This window comes from Physella acuta, unplaced genomic scaffold (genome assembly GCF_028476545.2).
Source record: "Physella acuta isolate Inbredline_101_S28 unplaced genomic scaffold, ASM2847654v3 ptg000242l, whole genome shotgun sequence".
NCBI lineage: Eukaryota > Metazoa > Mollusca > Gastropoda > Physidae > Physella > Physella acuta.
The window spans coordinates 57,338-72,315 of record NW_026731761.1 but is presented as its reverse complement, the minus strand read 5'-3'; the positions used below and the strand labels follow the sequence as shown (position 1 = coordinate 72,315).

General features: G+C 32.2%; 1 protein-coding gene across 2 annotated transcripts in view; it reads left to right on the top strand.

Moving 5' to 3' along the window:
* LOC131938355 (epidermal growth factor receptor) overlaps window positions 1–14,978 on the top strand; it is a 226,917-nt gene extending 211,939 nt beyond the window's left edge. Inside the window, exons 7-27 of one of the 2 annotated variants that reach the window (XM_059296365.1) lie at window positions 453–594; window positions 916–1,020; window positions 2,796–2,904; window positions 3,662–3,826; window positions 4,213–4,418; window positions 4,822–5,036; window positions 5,507–5,652; window positions 6,081–6,252; window positions 6,716–6,967; window positions 7,787–7,917; window positions 8,664–8,826; window positions 8,989–9,102; window positions 9,272–9,556; window positions 9,808–9,960; window positions 10,248–10,323; window positions 10,471–10,617; window positions 10,915–11,012; window positions 12,816–12,989; window positions 13,678–13,891; window positions 14,030–14,212; window positions 14,575–14,978. In XM_059296365.1, the coding sequence (XP_059152348.1) occupies window positions 453–594; window positions 916–1,020; window positions 2,796–2,904; window positions 3,662–3,826; window positions 4,213–4,418; window positions 4,822–5,036; window positions 5,507–5,652; window positions 6,081–6,252; window positions 6,716–6,967; window positions 7,787–7,917; window positions 8,664–8,826; window positions 8,989–9,102; window positions 9,272–9,556; window positions 9,808–9,960; window positions 10,248–10,323; window positions 10,471–10,617; window positions 10,915–11,012; window positions 12,816–12,989; window positions 13,678–13,891; window positions 14,030–14,212; window positions 14,575–14,972 (3,648 nt within the window). In that variant the 3' untranslated portion in view covers window positions 14,973–14,978. Of the gene's footprint in view, window positions 1–452; window positions 595–915; window positions 1,021–1,437; window positions 1,550–2,795; window positions 2,905–3,661; window positions 3,827–4,212; window positions 4,419–4,821; window positions 5,037–5,506; window positions 5,653–6,080; window positions 6,253–6,715; window positions 6,968–7,786; window positions 7,918–8,663; window positions 8,827–8,988; window positions 9,103–9,271; window positions 9,557–9,807; window positions 9,961–10,247; window positions 10,324–10,470; window positions 10,618–10,914; window positions 11,013–12,815; window positions 12,990–13,677; window positions 13,892–14,029; window positions 14,213–14,574 lie in introns of both variants that reach the window. The other variant, XM_059296364.1, reaches the window with a different exon arrangement.

The window sequence follows — 14,978 nt, the reverse complement described above, 5'->3', positions numbered from 1 at the left end:
AGTTAGGTGGACTCAAGGATGTGCTATGATTAGCCATGGACCTGAACTCGAGTTTTTAAATGTATTATCTACAAAAAAAAAAATCCTTAAATGTGTCTACATGTTGTAGAATTGATTAAACATTCTGACCACATCTATTGAGATGATCAAATGTTTAGTCTATTATCTAGAACAGGGGTCTCCAAACTTTTCAGTCCGAGGGCCGCATTATCTATCAAATTTCAATTCAGGGGCCCGCGGGCCATAGTTTGAAGACCCCTGATCTAGAATATAAAAAATTAACTCCCCTTTTTTAAATTGATAGTCCACAATGGCACATGAAAGAGAGTTCAATTCTTTCTTTGACAACCGCATCCGAGGGAATGGTGTGGTCAGCTCTTAAAGAATCATAACTGTGCTGAATTAGAATCTTATAAAAAATTTCCAATGCTACTTCCCTTATATTTTCATAGGCATGCCGAGAGTTTGTTGATGGTAACGAATGTGTACCACATTGTGCAAAGCCTCTGATTTATGATAAAAGCCTAATGAAGAATGTCAAGAATCCTAATGTCAAGTACACATTTGGCACCAAGTGTCTCAAGGAGTGTCCTTGTAAGTTTTTTCACATAGAAGTAGCAAGCTTTTTGGATGATATTTCAATGTCTCAAATATTCAACCAATTACAGGTCTTTACATTAATTTATATCGGAAAATATTTAAAATAGATTTGATCCAAAGTATTATAAATAATACATGTTAATATTTTTATATAACCACACATACATGTTATAAAGCCATTTATATGTGTATGTACATGATACAAATTAAATTTTGGCTGGTTTCCTTATATAAAGTTAATATACATTGATAATATAGCATGAAATAAAATGTCCATACTTTGAGAAAAATTGAGCTTGAATTGTTTGTTATTAGATTTTATGCTTGAAGACAATGGAAACTGTGTGATCCAATGCCCAGAAGGAAAATATGCTAAAGACAAGCGCCATTGTGAGGACTGCCCAGGGAGTTGCCCAAAAAGTAAGTTCACCTTTTTTTTTTTGGAAAAATTAAATTTTTTATTGCCATTTTTTTTTTTTTTTTTTTTTTTTTTTTAATGCAACAAGAAATGTACAGAAAATGTTGAGATCTTATATTTTAAAAAATTGAACCTTCATTATACAGAGTAGTTCTTAAAAATCACAATTTTAATTGTAAGCATTAACTGTATTTTATTTTATCACACAGAAAAATAATGTCTTTTATATATTTTTTTATTAATCTTTACTTTTTTCCTTTCTCTTCCCTTCCCCCTGGCCTGATCTATTCACACATTCATTCAAAATGAATACAAAAATTTCAACTACTGGGATATCAATTTCAATTTAATTTCAACTCCTTACAAAAATATCAAAATCTGTCTAAAAATCCTGCATTGAAAAATAAAAAAAAATAAAGTTTGCACAAGTCTTTCGGTGGGAGAATTTCTGACTAAAGATCATCTTGCTTCATTCGAAAACTGCACCATCTTAGATGGTAGCTTGTTCATTGTCCAAGCAAGTATAGTTGGGTAAGTTCTGAATGCCAACAACCTGCTGTCAACCTGGCGTTGAACTCATCTGCTCTTTTCTTGTTAACATGTGTTTTAATCCCTGTTGGCTGAACAATTTGACATGAGTTCTTGAGATAGTTTTTGCCTGATTTAGTCTAGTGGATGTTCAATGTTGTCAATGCATGTTTATTGGTTCCAATAAACTCTTGAGCCATTAGGGTATTAAAGAAATGTAACAACTGTTTTTTTTTTTTAAACTAATTTTTGTTACTTAAAGAAATAATTTTACTACCTGAATAAAGCTTCATTTATTTCGGGCAACTCTGTTAAATTGTGTGAACAATTTGATATTATTTCTGATCAAATCATGACTTCTTTTTCAGACTAACTGTTCCAACACGCAATTTTAATAAACTTTTTACTGCAAGATGTCTTCATCTAGTTTAACCTGGCCTGTTGCATATTTTAAATCTTCTATTCTGAGTCTTTCTCTCAAGCTAACATCATAGGCTGAAAACATTTTTTGTCTTATTAACAGCATTGCCAGGAGTTTTGTACATTTTGTGAATGAAATTTTTAATACTTGGTCATTGTTATAAATTTGTATTGCTGTAGTTTTGTGATAATTTTAGCTCTATTTTTATATTTAGAAAAGGCATCAAATCGTTTTGGAGTATTTGGTTAGACTTTATTTTACAGTAGCTTCCCTTTCCATTTTAATATTTATTCATAAGTTCAAATGCCCATAAAAAATCACAACATATAGTACTTGTGTAAAAATGATACTAAAGAGAGTAGCCTACAGGATTTTTTTAAAAAGTTAATAAACACAAAAAATGCTAAGGTTCTAACATGCCTGAAAATAGGAACCCTTAATTATTATTTACATATAATTTTTAAAATGCCTTACCCATATGGAATATTTGTAACGATCTGTTACACGTTTTGACTTTTGACATACTTTGCCTACCTATGATAGTAACCTACTAAAGAACATTTATCACTTACTTTAGGATTTATGAATTTAACCATGAAAAAAGCTATTGCTAATTTACAATGAAAAAATTTATTTAAATTACATTATAAACCCACAAAATTAAATACATTTAATGGTCGGTTTTTTAAATTTGTATACAATTTTATGCTTGACTTAAAATTGTCATTTATTTATGAAGAGCATTCAATTATGTTACTTTTCACAGATTCCATTTAGAAAATGTATGTCTAGCTGTTTTAACTATGTGATTTTTGTGCATTACTATAGCATGCAAAGGTACCGACGAAAAATTTCTCAACAGAACTATGTTACCCCATTTTCAAGACTGTACAGTTATTGATGGAAGTGTGAAGATTTTTAAAACATCATTTGAAGGGTGAGATGACAACTCAGAGTACTTTTATTTATTAGATTTTTTATTTAAATATCATAGGAAATTTTTTTTTTTTAATACTCCCGCCAGGTTTTTCATAGTTTATTTTGATATTCTGTTCTTTCTAAATAATTCAACCCGCTGTGATACATTGACTTATATGTATCTTTAAAAAATAGCCGGTTTTACAGTTGTGCTCTTATTTGTGGCGTTAATGACCGTGAAGAATTCAGGACTGCTGCAAGAGAGACAGTAAAACATTGAACTGAAATCTCAAAATCTTGAGAGATGTCGTTAGCTTGTTGTTTAGTGTAGTATCAAATTTTCCCTACTACAGTCAATCTATGTCAGCATGAAATGTTGTGATATTAACATTGTTATTCATTTCTTTTGTTCTTTTAAAAAGTTGACACGACTAACTTGCATTTTTATGCACTTGCATTATGAGTTTTAAGGCAAAATCTTCAAGATAGCTAAGCATGACAAAATGTATATTGAATTTTTATTAACTTATCAAAAGTAATTTTCAAAACTTTAACTTTTCATGTTATATTAAATGAGTGTTATATGTATGTAATTATTTTTATTGTAATTATTCTTATAAGTTAAATTGGAGAGTAGTTAATTATCAAAAGTTTGGATACGTGTTCTCAAAAAATTAACATTTGATTTAAAGCAATGTTTTTAAACTTTCTATTATTACTGTTTTCATATCCTTATTATGTTGTCTAACATTAACCCTCCGCCATCTGCTATACAGAGATCCCCATTACAACATCAGTGGGATACACCCGGATGAGCTCATGGTGTTTAAGCATGTGAAAGAGATCACAGGCTACCTGTCCATTCAGAACACCCCTCCAAACCTTTTAAACTTCAGCTTCTTGGGCAGCCTAGAAGTTATCCATGGCAGACAGCAAACTGCGTGAGTTGGATAACTTTTTCTGAACATTTATTATTTGAATTAAATTCTAAACTTTTAATTATTGTTTGTAATTTGTCTTCCATAAACTTTGTAAGTTTGATAACTGTTTTTGATTGCTAAAATATTCACATTTGGATTTAATACTTAATTATCCTTTGCAATACATCTTGTTTGATAGTTATAAAATTTTTTTCAAAATATGCATACCTGTTAGATTTGTATAGACTTGCCCTTCCTTTTGTACAAGATTATTTAAAAGCTTTTATTATCTTTAACTAAATTACAATTGTGCACACTTCAAACAGCTGTTTATCAAAATAGGGAGTCTTAGCTCTCTCAGTTAGTTGTGTTATAAAATGTGTTGTTGTTTTTTTCTCCTGTGTCAGTGGAACTGGGGCCTACTCCCTGGAGATAATTGTCACCCATGCCAGGTCACTGGAACTTATCTCCCTGAAGTCCGTCAGAAATGGAAATATATTCATTAGCCAAAATCCCAACCTCTGTTACGCGGACACTGTAAATTGGAATGAAGTGAAAGAAAATTCAGCACAAATTGTACACTTGCTAGGAAATAAAAGAAAGGAAACTTGCGGTAGGTTGGCATTTGATCTTTTATAACATCTATCAAGTAGGTTTTTAAAAAAATGTATTAGTGCTCCAAAATTATACACTTGCTAGCCAACAAAAGAAAGTTAGATTGTGGTAGGTTGGCATTTGATCTTTTATAACATCTATCAAGTAGGTTTTTAAAAAAATGTATAAGTGCTCCAAAATTATACACTTGCTAGCCAACAAAAGAAAGTTATAGATTGTGGTTGGTTGGCATTTGATCTTTTATAACATCTATCAAGTAGGTTTTGAAAAAATGTATAAGTGCTCCAAACTTTTGAGCATAATTAAATTTTTTAGTTTTATTTCATATAATTACATTGTAAGAATTTAACATTTGTTTTATTATGAGATTCATAATGTGTTGTTTATTTTTGCCTGTTCAGAGGCAGAAAATGAAATATGCGACGCTGAATGTGATACCTCTGGCTGTTGGGGCAAAGGGCCAACCAAATGTGTCAAATGTAAAAATTTCATGTACGAGGAAGAAAACCTGTGCCTGTCAACTTGCAACAGTAGCCCTAAATATCAGCTGTACCATAATTTTGGCAACAAGTGCGCCCGGTGCCATGAATTTTGTAATGGCTCATGCAATGGTCCAGTAAGTATTAATCTCCCATTATAACCATAAAATGGATGTAGGGGTGGTAACTACAACTTTTTAAAAATATTTTATTTGAAACTAAACTAGTGAAATTATCATTTAACCATGCCTGGGTTGAAGATTTTTTTTTACTTTTTTATGGGTAGAATTAATTTTTTTTTAGAAATCCACATTTAAAGGCTGATTTGTTTTCAAAAATGATAATTGTTAAGTGAAACTAGCTGACCAGACTATACATTGAGTGGTACATCTGAAGAATAACTCTTTACTTGACAGCTGCTGCTGAAAAGGGATTTTTTTAAAACTCGCCCATATATACTAAAAAGAGTTACAGATAAAATAATGATACATGTTATCAAAGAAAATAATTATACCGCAATTTAAACAAAAGCTCTTTTCATTGAAATTTTTTTAAATTAAATGCAATGTGTAGTATTAAAGAATTAATCACTTTTTATTTTATTCAGAATAATACACACTGTGAATCATGCCGTCACGTGACTATGATCCAGGCCAATGGTCAAAGAATCTGTGAGGAGTTTTGTACTGACACAATGTATCCAGACGAGCATAACATATGTAGGGAATGTCATCCGTACTGTGGAGATAGAGGGTGAGTATTTATTGGATATTCTTGATTTATTTTTCTATTTTAAATCTAATGAAAACAACTTAACCAAAACTATATTGGCATTTTTTTTAGGTATGACTGTTTGTATACTAGTGATGTCACAGCTTGATTGTTTGAATTTTGTTTTTTTACAAGAAAAAATTACTATGAAATTAATTTATAAGCAGAAAAAAAATAGTAATGTTTCCAACTTATGTAAGGGAAGCCACTCTAATATTGTTTACAAGATTGTTCCTACCACAGGAATCAAATAACCAGAAAGAGTTTTTGTTTGTATTTTTAAATGTCAATGTAATTTTGTCTAACGCACCAGAATCTATTGTGCTTCCTAGGAAAATTAAAATACATTGTCTTTGTGCAAATATTTACAAATTCGTTAAAATAATCACTCTTTTATTTTATTTTTTCAGTTGCAATGGCCCTGAGAACGTTGTTGGTCCCCAAGGCTGTAAAGCATGTAACCTGGGGTTGAAAAATGTAACAACCAAACAGATTTTCTGCCTGCACGAGTCGATTGACACATGCCAGCCTGGTTACTATAAGACTCAACATCATTCTGGGGGAAGCACGCCTCCATTCCAGGTCATTCAGTCTTTTTATTATAAGGCCTTGAAGCTCAGTAATTTAAATTAAATACTGGTGGATTTTTTGTGTGATATTTCTCCTTTAAAGACCTCTGCTAATTCACAGTTCATGTCCTCATTCCTAGTGCATTTTTCAATATACAAATTTCTGGTTTTATGTTTTTAGCCTACTATTTTAGAAACATTTACAATAGTGCAACTTTTTTCTAGCTTAAGCAAATAACATAATTTAACATAATTTAACCTCTCATTTAAACATTGAAAATAAACGCTAATTAAAATAAAATTTGCCTAATTAGATAATATAAATCATGCTTTAAATCTGCATTGTCCATATTTATTTAAAATGTTATTTTATGCTAAAAATAATTGGGGAGCAATTTTCAATTTTATTTTTAAAATTTTGTATTGTTTGTTTTCTTTGTAAATAGTATGTTTATATTATATTATTTTTTTTTTAGGTATGTGAAAAATGCCACGAATTTTGCAGTACCTGCTATGCAGCATCATCAGACAGCTGCCCAGAGTGCAAATACTTCAAGAACGACAAACACTGCACCAAGGAGTGTCCACCGGTTAACTACGCCAACCCTATCACTAAGATGTGTGAACCGTGTCACTCAGAGTGTCGCGCTGGTTGTCACGGAACCAGCACGTCTGATTGTCTTGCTTGCGCTAACTTCAAGGTCTACATAGACAGGGAAAACAACACAGTGAGTAGTCAGATTTTGGGTCTACGATCAAATCCCACTCAGTTAGTGGAATTTTAGGGGTCGGCGTGGTTGAGTCAGTAAAAGCTCATGGTTGCTAAACAGAAAAGTCTCGAGTTCAAACCCTCAGGAAGATGAGGCTCGTTAGCTGGGGACAGCCACTCTTCTAGGAGAGACAACTCCAAAATCAAATGACTACTGCCTTGTAGTTTGTTCTTGGTTGGACAAAGGCTATGGAAGCAAATTAAAAAAAAATAAAAACAGCCTGAAATCTGAGTCAATGGCCTCAAAAGTGCAAAAGTAATTTGATGATTATTTAACATCTAACTTGATTATTCCGTCGAATATAGCCTAAAATCAGATGAACCTTAATAATTCTTTTTTACGTACCTGACAAATATTTCAAATGTAACTTGATAATTCTTTAAAATCTAACTTGATTATTCATTCAACTATAGCTGGGAAATTCCTTTAGATGTACATTTATAATCATTTCTGATGTACCTAGATAATTCTTTCTAATGAACCTTGACAGAAGATAGCTGTTGAAGCTACCAATTAATATATTTATGCTAAAATTTTAAGCTTCATTGAAAATTTTAAGTTTTATTGACAAATTTTAAGTTGTATTGACAAATTTTAAATTTTATTGACAAATTTTAAGTTTTATTGACAAATTTTAAGTTTTATTGACTAATTTTAAGTTTTATTGACAAATTTTAAGTTGTATTGACTAATTTTAAGTTGTATTGACTAATTTTAAGTTGTATTGACCAATTTTAAGTTGTATTGACTAATTTTAAGGTGTATTGACTTTTTCAGTTTAACTGCACCCCTGAGTGTCCAGAGTACTTGCCCTACACAGTGAAAGACCTGGATAAAGATGAAAATAAAATTGTTTGCGTCGACAGATCCCACCCAGAGATTGCCAAATTGCTGGACAAAACATCAGAGTAAGATGATAGTTTACGGACATATAAAAAGAACTTGCCAAAAAAAAATTCAACCTATTTTCTATCTTATAATATTTTGCTCTTGCTCTTTTTATTTTAAATAGTTTTCATTGGCCTGAGTACAATAACCACAATACTACAGAATTTCTAAATACTCTAACTGCTTGGAAAGTTCATATTGTTGTTTAAAATCTACTATTTAAATTTACCAGTTTTATCCACATCTCCATAAGGGACATAACTCTAAAATTCTTGAAAGCTATCATTTTGTTAGGGTTTCTGTACAAAAATAGATCTCATGTAATAATTAAAAGTAAAATTCCATTTTCGGACCTGACAGTCTTTGGCGAAGCTATCATTTTGTTAGGGTTTCTGTACAAAAATAGATCTCATGTAATAATTAAAAGTAAAATTCCATTTTCGGACCTGACAGTCTTTGGCGAAGCGAAGTAGAGTTACCTGTTTCCATTATCTTGTCGTATGAAAGGATATTGTGGTCAGCACAGTGTTCAGCTGCCTTTACGTTCCCGAAGGTGAGCTGGGTGGACTCAGGAATGTTCTACACACTTGAACCCGGTTTCAAATTCCATACTTCCATACCAGTTAGCAGTCAGGTTCTACTGCTAGCTCATGGTATCCCGCACATGTAGTATTTGGCTTGAAACTAAGCTTAAGTTTTCACTTATTTTCTTGTAATGTGTTAGGCCCTATATAACTTGTTTTAACTTTGAATAAAACACTCACAGAGAGGAGAGGAAACTCAAGATTATACTGGGCTGCACCATCCCAGGTGTTACCATCCTGTTGATCATTATCATCTGTATCACCTACTATTGCCACAAAAAAGCCCAAAATTACAGGAGAGCTATGGAGTTCACAGCAAAGATCGCAGGTGTTGAAGATATGGAGGTAATTATTCATCTGATTTTTTTTTGTTTTTAAGCTTTGAGCACTATGATATTATGTAATTGTAGTGCTGTTTTTAAAAAAAGTAGTACTCAGAAAATTAAATCAGGAAATTGTAGCCAGTTTAGAATGTATCTCATTTATGACCTGTTTGTAATCTTCTAGCCTCTTACCCCCACCAATGCTAAGCCTGATTTGTCAAAAATGAGAATCATCAATGAAGAGGAATTGAAAAGGGGAGCTATAATTGGATCTGGGGCTTTTGGTACAGTTTACAAGGTATGAAGTGCATAATATCCATTTTTTATATATTCATTTTGCCAGGTATGTCTAGAACCCCTTAAGAAACCCTTAGAAAATGCATGAGCCGACTCAGCTATAGAATGTACCTGGCATTAGTTTGTATTAAGTTTCCACAAGTATTACAAGTTTAACTTTTTGTTACCAGGGTTTTTGGGTGCCTCATGGAGAGAATGTCAAGATCCCAGTGGCCATTAAAATCCTCCAAGATGGCCCCTCCCCTGGCCAGTCCAGGGAGCTGTTGGAAGAAGCCCGTGTCATGTGTAGCGTTGACCACTTGTGCTGCGTCCGCATCCTGGCTGTGTGCTTGAAGTACCAGATGTGTCTTGTCACCCAGCTGATGCCGCATGGCAATCTGTTAAACTACATCAGAGAAAACGCTCAGCACATTGGATCCAAGGCCCTCCTCAACTGGTGCACACAAATTGCCAGGGTAATCATTGTATTTTTAATCGGTTTTTTTTTTGTTTGTTTTTTCATTTTCCATTTCCTCTTGCAACCATTTATTTTTATTACACCACACAAAAGATTTTCTGAACAAAATAACGCAGTTTAAAGTAGGCCTATAAGGCTGATATCACTAAATATAATTTTAATAAAATTATTGCTGGCTCTTACAATACAACTTCAAAATTATATTTTTATATAAAGTTATTTAATGACAACAAATCTTCATAATTTTAGGGAATGGCCTATCTAGAAGAGAGAGGTATTGTTCATCGTGATTTAGCTGCCCGTAATGTGCTGGTGCAGACGCCAAATCAAGTCAAGATAACAGACTTTGGACTGGCCAAGTTACTTTCTGACAGTGAAGTTTACTACTCATCCGGGGGTCTGGTAAGTTGCGCTAGTAACCTTACAGTGATACTCAGATCAAAATCTTGGATTTTTAGCACTTTTATGCCAGTGTTAGATTATGATACAGCAAGTGCAGTTTCAATGAAATTAACGATTGAAGAAAATCTTTTTTTTATTTTATTTATTTATTTTTTATTCACCATAAAATGAAGCAGAATAGTTAATGTTCCTATCCCTTCATGTATCAAAATATCTATATATAAAATAAATTTTGCATTTTAGTTTTTTAGAAAACTTGAAAATAATCTGTGTATTTCTATATTTAGATGCCAATCAAATGGTTAGCTTTGGAATGCATCAATCACAGGATTTTTACTCACAAAAGTGATGTCTGGAGCTTTGGTAAGTCATAACTAGTACTATTTCATGAATTTATTTAATTGTATTAAAATATGTATTGTAATCATCCAAATTTAAGGTTAATAAAGTATTTTTTCACTAGCCAAATATTTTACAAAAGTTTTTCATTGGATCATCTCTCTTGTCCAGGTGTAACATTATGGGAGTTATTTACCCTGGGTAAGAAACCCTATGAAAGTATTAGAACAAAGGATGTCCCACTGCTTTTGGAGAAAGGGGAACGACTGCAACAACCATCAATGTGCACAATTGACGTTTACATGATCATGGTTAAATGTAAGCCAGTTTTTCTTCTACCTGTTATTTGTCATTTAAGCCCCATAATTTTTCTTTGCAAAAATACAGGTTATTAATTATTATAAATAGAATTATACTGCCTCACCTTGTATAGTTAACGTTTGATTTCAGTTATACAAAAGGCACTGTAATGAAAACACTTAAAATTTGAATCAAATTTAAAAACAATGTTATTCTGGTTTTCGTTGTTATTAAACATATTTAAACATTTTGGTCTTTTTTTTTATATTTATTTTGGAAAAATTGTACTACTAGATTTATAATTTCTATTTATAGGCTGGATGTTAGAGGCTGAATCTCGGCCATCTTTTAAAGAGTTAGTTGATGAGTTTGCCAAGATGTCAAGGGACCCTGGACGTTATTTAGTCATTGAGGTAAACTATTCTACGATTTATTCAGCTGGAATGAATTGTTTCCTAATTTTTTTAGTTTTAAGATAAGAACTTTAACATTGTTGTATTGTTGAGTAAGCTATATATTTTTTTAATTTTACATCATTTGTATTGCAAAATTATGTTGGTATCTCAAGTTTAAAATTTATTTTGTTTCATGTAATATTTAAAAACATGCATGCTTTTATTGCTTGTTTAAGTTTCTTACCTTTATTCTTGTTTTTCATATCTAAGTTAGATGTAAACAAAAATTTGTAGAGTTATACCCTTTATTTTAAGTCTACTTGTAATGTTAGTAACAGTTTTAAGCTTTTGAATCACTATAGATACACTAAGTTTTGTTTGTGATCCTGTGAGTATGCAAATACCACTCCACTATTGTGAATTTTGTTTGTTTTATTTTTATTACAAGTGAACATTATCTTATTTGTCATTTTAATTGCATTCTACAAAAGGTTTTTTGTTTTATAAATAATTTTTAGTTCCATTTAGTTTTTTTAACTTTTGTGTACAAATGTTAGTGGCTAAAAGTAACTAGATTTGTACATTTTGTACTTGAATTTAAAACTATAAACCTGACAATCCTAAATAGTGAGTTATTATTGGAAAGAAAAATTCTTAAGTCCGAACAACCCAACATTTTACTGCACTACAACAGGGAGACAAGCATCGTAGATTTCCAGAATCAGCGTTTAATGGCTCTCAGCTAGAGTTTACCCCTCTTGATGGTTTGGAAATACATCCTAACCACTCTTTGCATTCATTGCCAACAAATGGTGCAGTGGGAGGAGCTGATATTGCTTTAGGTGCAACTGCCGCAGAGGTCAAGGTTATCATCATACTTTATGTATTGATGTCTTAGTGTACCCTAATTTGATTTTATTGTAGTTAAAAAATTTTTTTTACCATGTAGCTTGATTGTAAATTAAATTCAGTCCATTTTGTTTTAGTCAACCTAACTATCAAAATACAACTAAATTACATTTATCAAATATTTAATGAAAAGAATAACCATTTTATTGTAATCTGTTCTATTTCATTCCTATCAATGTTTTAGTTTGTTATATTTTTCTTCATTTTACTATTTGCTTATTTTACTAGGCCTACCCCTAGCATATAAAATTCTGAACAATGTTTAATAAGTTTATTAAGTCTGAAAGGTTTTATATTTTAAATATTAAAATAAAACATACACCTAAAACTTTAAAAATGTACAACAGTTTTAAAATCCAACTTTATTTAAATATAATCTTGAACACAAGCTACTGGTATTTGTAATTTATAAATTGTATTATTTTTTTTTATTCAATAATTTTTTATTCTATTCTGGCAAGTCATACAGTTATGCACGTTTGTTTTTACATTTCCTTGTTTTTCAATTGTCAAAGTCACTTTTCTTTTAAGTGTAGGACTTTCTTTATGTGTACATTTTTTTAATGGCAGACAAATTATTATATCATGTAAAGTGGCAAAAGGTGCATATATTGTCATAAAATATTTCTTTCCTATTTTTATACTGCAAAAAGCACCAAGCCATTTTTACTAGTCTTGCTAAGAATATTTTCACTATTCTAACCTTGTTTATTTAGATTTGTTCTCTTAAAGTGTATTTGAATCTATTTTAAATGTATTTCATCTCTTACAGAAGTAATTTGTATTTATTTATATTTTTTTCTTGTAATTTTTCTCTTTTGGAATCTAATAATTCAATTTTCATCAAGCAAGACTCGTGTAAAAAAAACTAACTGGCATTGAAGTGTAACAAAAAATTATTTACTATTTCAGGGTGATTCACTGATGAGGCTTCCGAGTGTTTCCATTGACAAAGATGAATTTTTTAATGGTCTTCTGTCTGATGGGGATGAAAACCTCATGGAAGCTGACGATTACCTACAGCCAAATGAAAGCCACAGACTGATGGGCCCCTCTCTTTCCAGACAAATCAGTAACATGTCCAATGTAAGTTCTTGTTGAGAGTATAATAAGCGATGCATTAGTAATTATTTAGTAATTTCGTATGTTATTATTTAGAAAATGAATGCATAAGTTATGATCAATAAAATTATTGTATATAAATGAGGGACATCAGGGTAAAAAATATTAATTGTAAGTTATTATATAGGCCTAAAAATAATAAGTATCAAAACTGTAAAGCGTTTATACTTTAGTAATAATGGAAATAATTCAATTATTATGTACAGGTAGTAATTTGTTTACAAATCCTGACAGAAACGTAAATTTGTTGTTTCATTTAATTTTTTTCAACAACCACCTGAACTAATGATTTAAATATTTTACGGACTGACAACCTTGACATTGATTAATGGAATTGTTGTTTCATGGCTATTTTCAGATATTTTTCTTGGGGGGGGGGGGGGGGGGGGTTAGTATGGTTTACGTATATATTTTCTGTATAAATTTAATTTAATTTTTTGAAGGGGGGGGGGTGGCACTGTTTGTTATATAAATAAATGTAAACCCCTGCTTTGGACACTGGAGAGAAAGCAGGCTGAAATCATAGTCTGTGGCCTGTATGGCACATAACAAGTTGACATGTATACTTAACTTTGTTGGAGGGAATCTCTTCCAACGTTAAAATTAAGAACACAGAAGAAGTAGACACTGGAGTGTATTTCTTTCTTTCCAGTCATCCCAGCACAGAATTATGGGAAACCACAACCCAGAGGGCGGGGCTAAAGGCTACAAGGCCAGCCCAGATGGTGAGAAAGTGAGAGAGAAAATGTACGGCCACCTGACTGCAGCGGCCAGGGCCAAGCATGAGCGGGAACACCCTCACAATCGTGCAGATAGTGTGGGCTCCCGTTACAGCTCTGACCCCATCAAGTACAACAAGATCAAAGGTGAGAACAATGCTAGTTAACAGTCCTAAATTTTGGGTTGGACGTAGAGAGTGTTATTTAAATCCCAAATAGTTTTGTGTGGTTTTAAAATATTTTAGTTTAAAATATTTTAATACTTTACAAAATCTGAACTCTCAGACGGCATTGAATGGGCTATAGATGAGAATGTTCCAAACGGTTACCCAATGGGCTATGTGTATGACCCCCGGTCGTCCAAGTTGTCGTCGCCAACATCAGTGAGGTTACCAGTGGATAAGGATGATTATCTTGAGCCTGGAGCTGCTGCCCAGTCTTTGGCCTATTTGGATCTTGATAGCAAAGGTGAGGAACTCTAGGATAGATGAAGGGAAAATTTGTTAGAGTAGCCTCCCTCAACTCTCCAAAATATGTTTACCACTTGGTACCTAAAAAAAACTTAAGTGTTTATTGACTGATTTGAACTTTTCCTTATTGAAAGGGAATTTTTTTTTCTTTAAGCTGGGTTATCATCTGAAGCTTTGTAATAACTGTTACTTTTTATAAAGTTATGAAAAATTAGTTTTTTTTACATTAAATAAATAAAACTTAAACTTTTAATTTAAAAGTTTAAATGATTATATTTTTCAAGTCATGTTAGTACTTGTTACCTTTAAATTTTAAAAAAAAAAAAAAATTATTTTTATACTGCTTGTATTTATCTCTAGGCTATTATCAAAACGAGAAAGACCTATCAGGCGAGGATCCCTTTGATGAATCTGGCAGTGCGCTCAATCATTCAACTTCTCCAGTTTCCTCAGGAAAAGAGCTGAATGAGATGCACCAATACAGTAACTTTGAACCAGGTTCCGATGTAGCCCCTAAAAACACCGCCACCAACCCAGTCTACTTCGACAGCGATGAAGTCTGGGAGCGCAACTGGACCAACCGCAACGGCTACCATGCCGTGCCCAACGTCGCTCTGTCACCAGTCCACTCCAAAAAAAACGGTTCTGATTCCTACTACAAGAGCATGAACGGCACGAGTCCATCGCGCTCACCTTTGGTCAACACAAAAGTGAAATTGCGTGGGTCAAGACTAGACAGCACGGAATCAAATGTCTAGATGGAT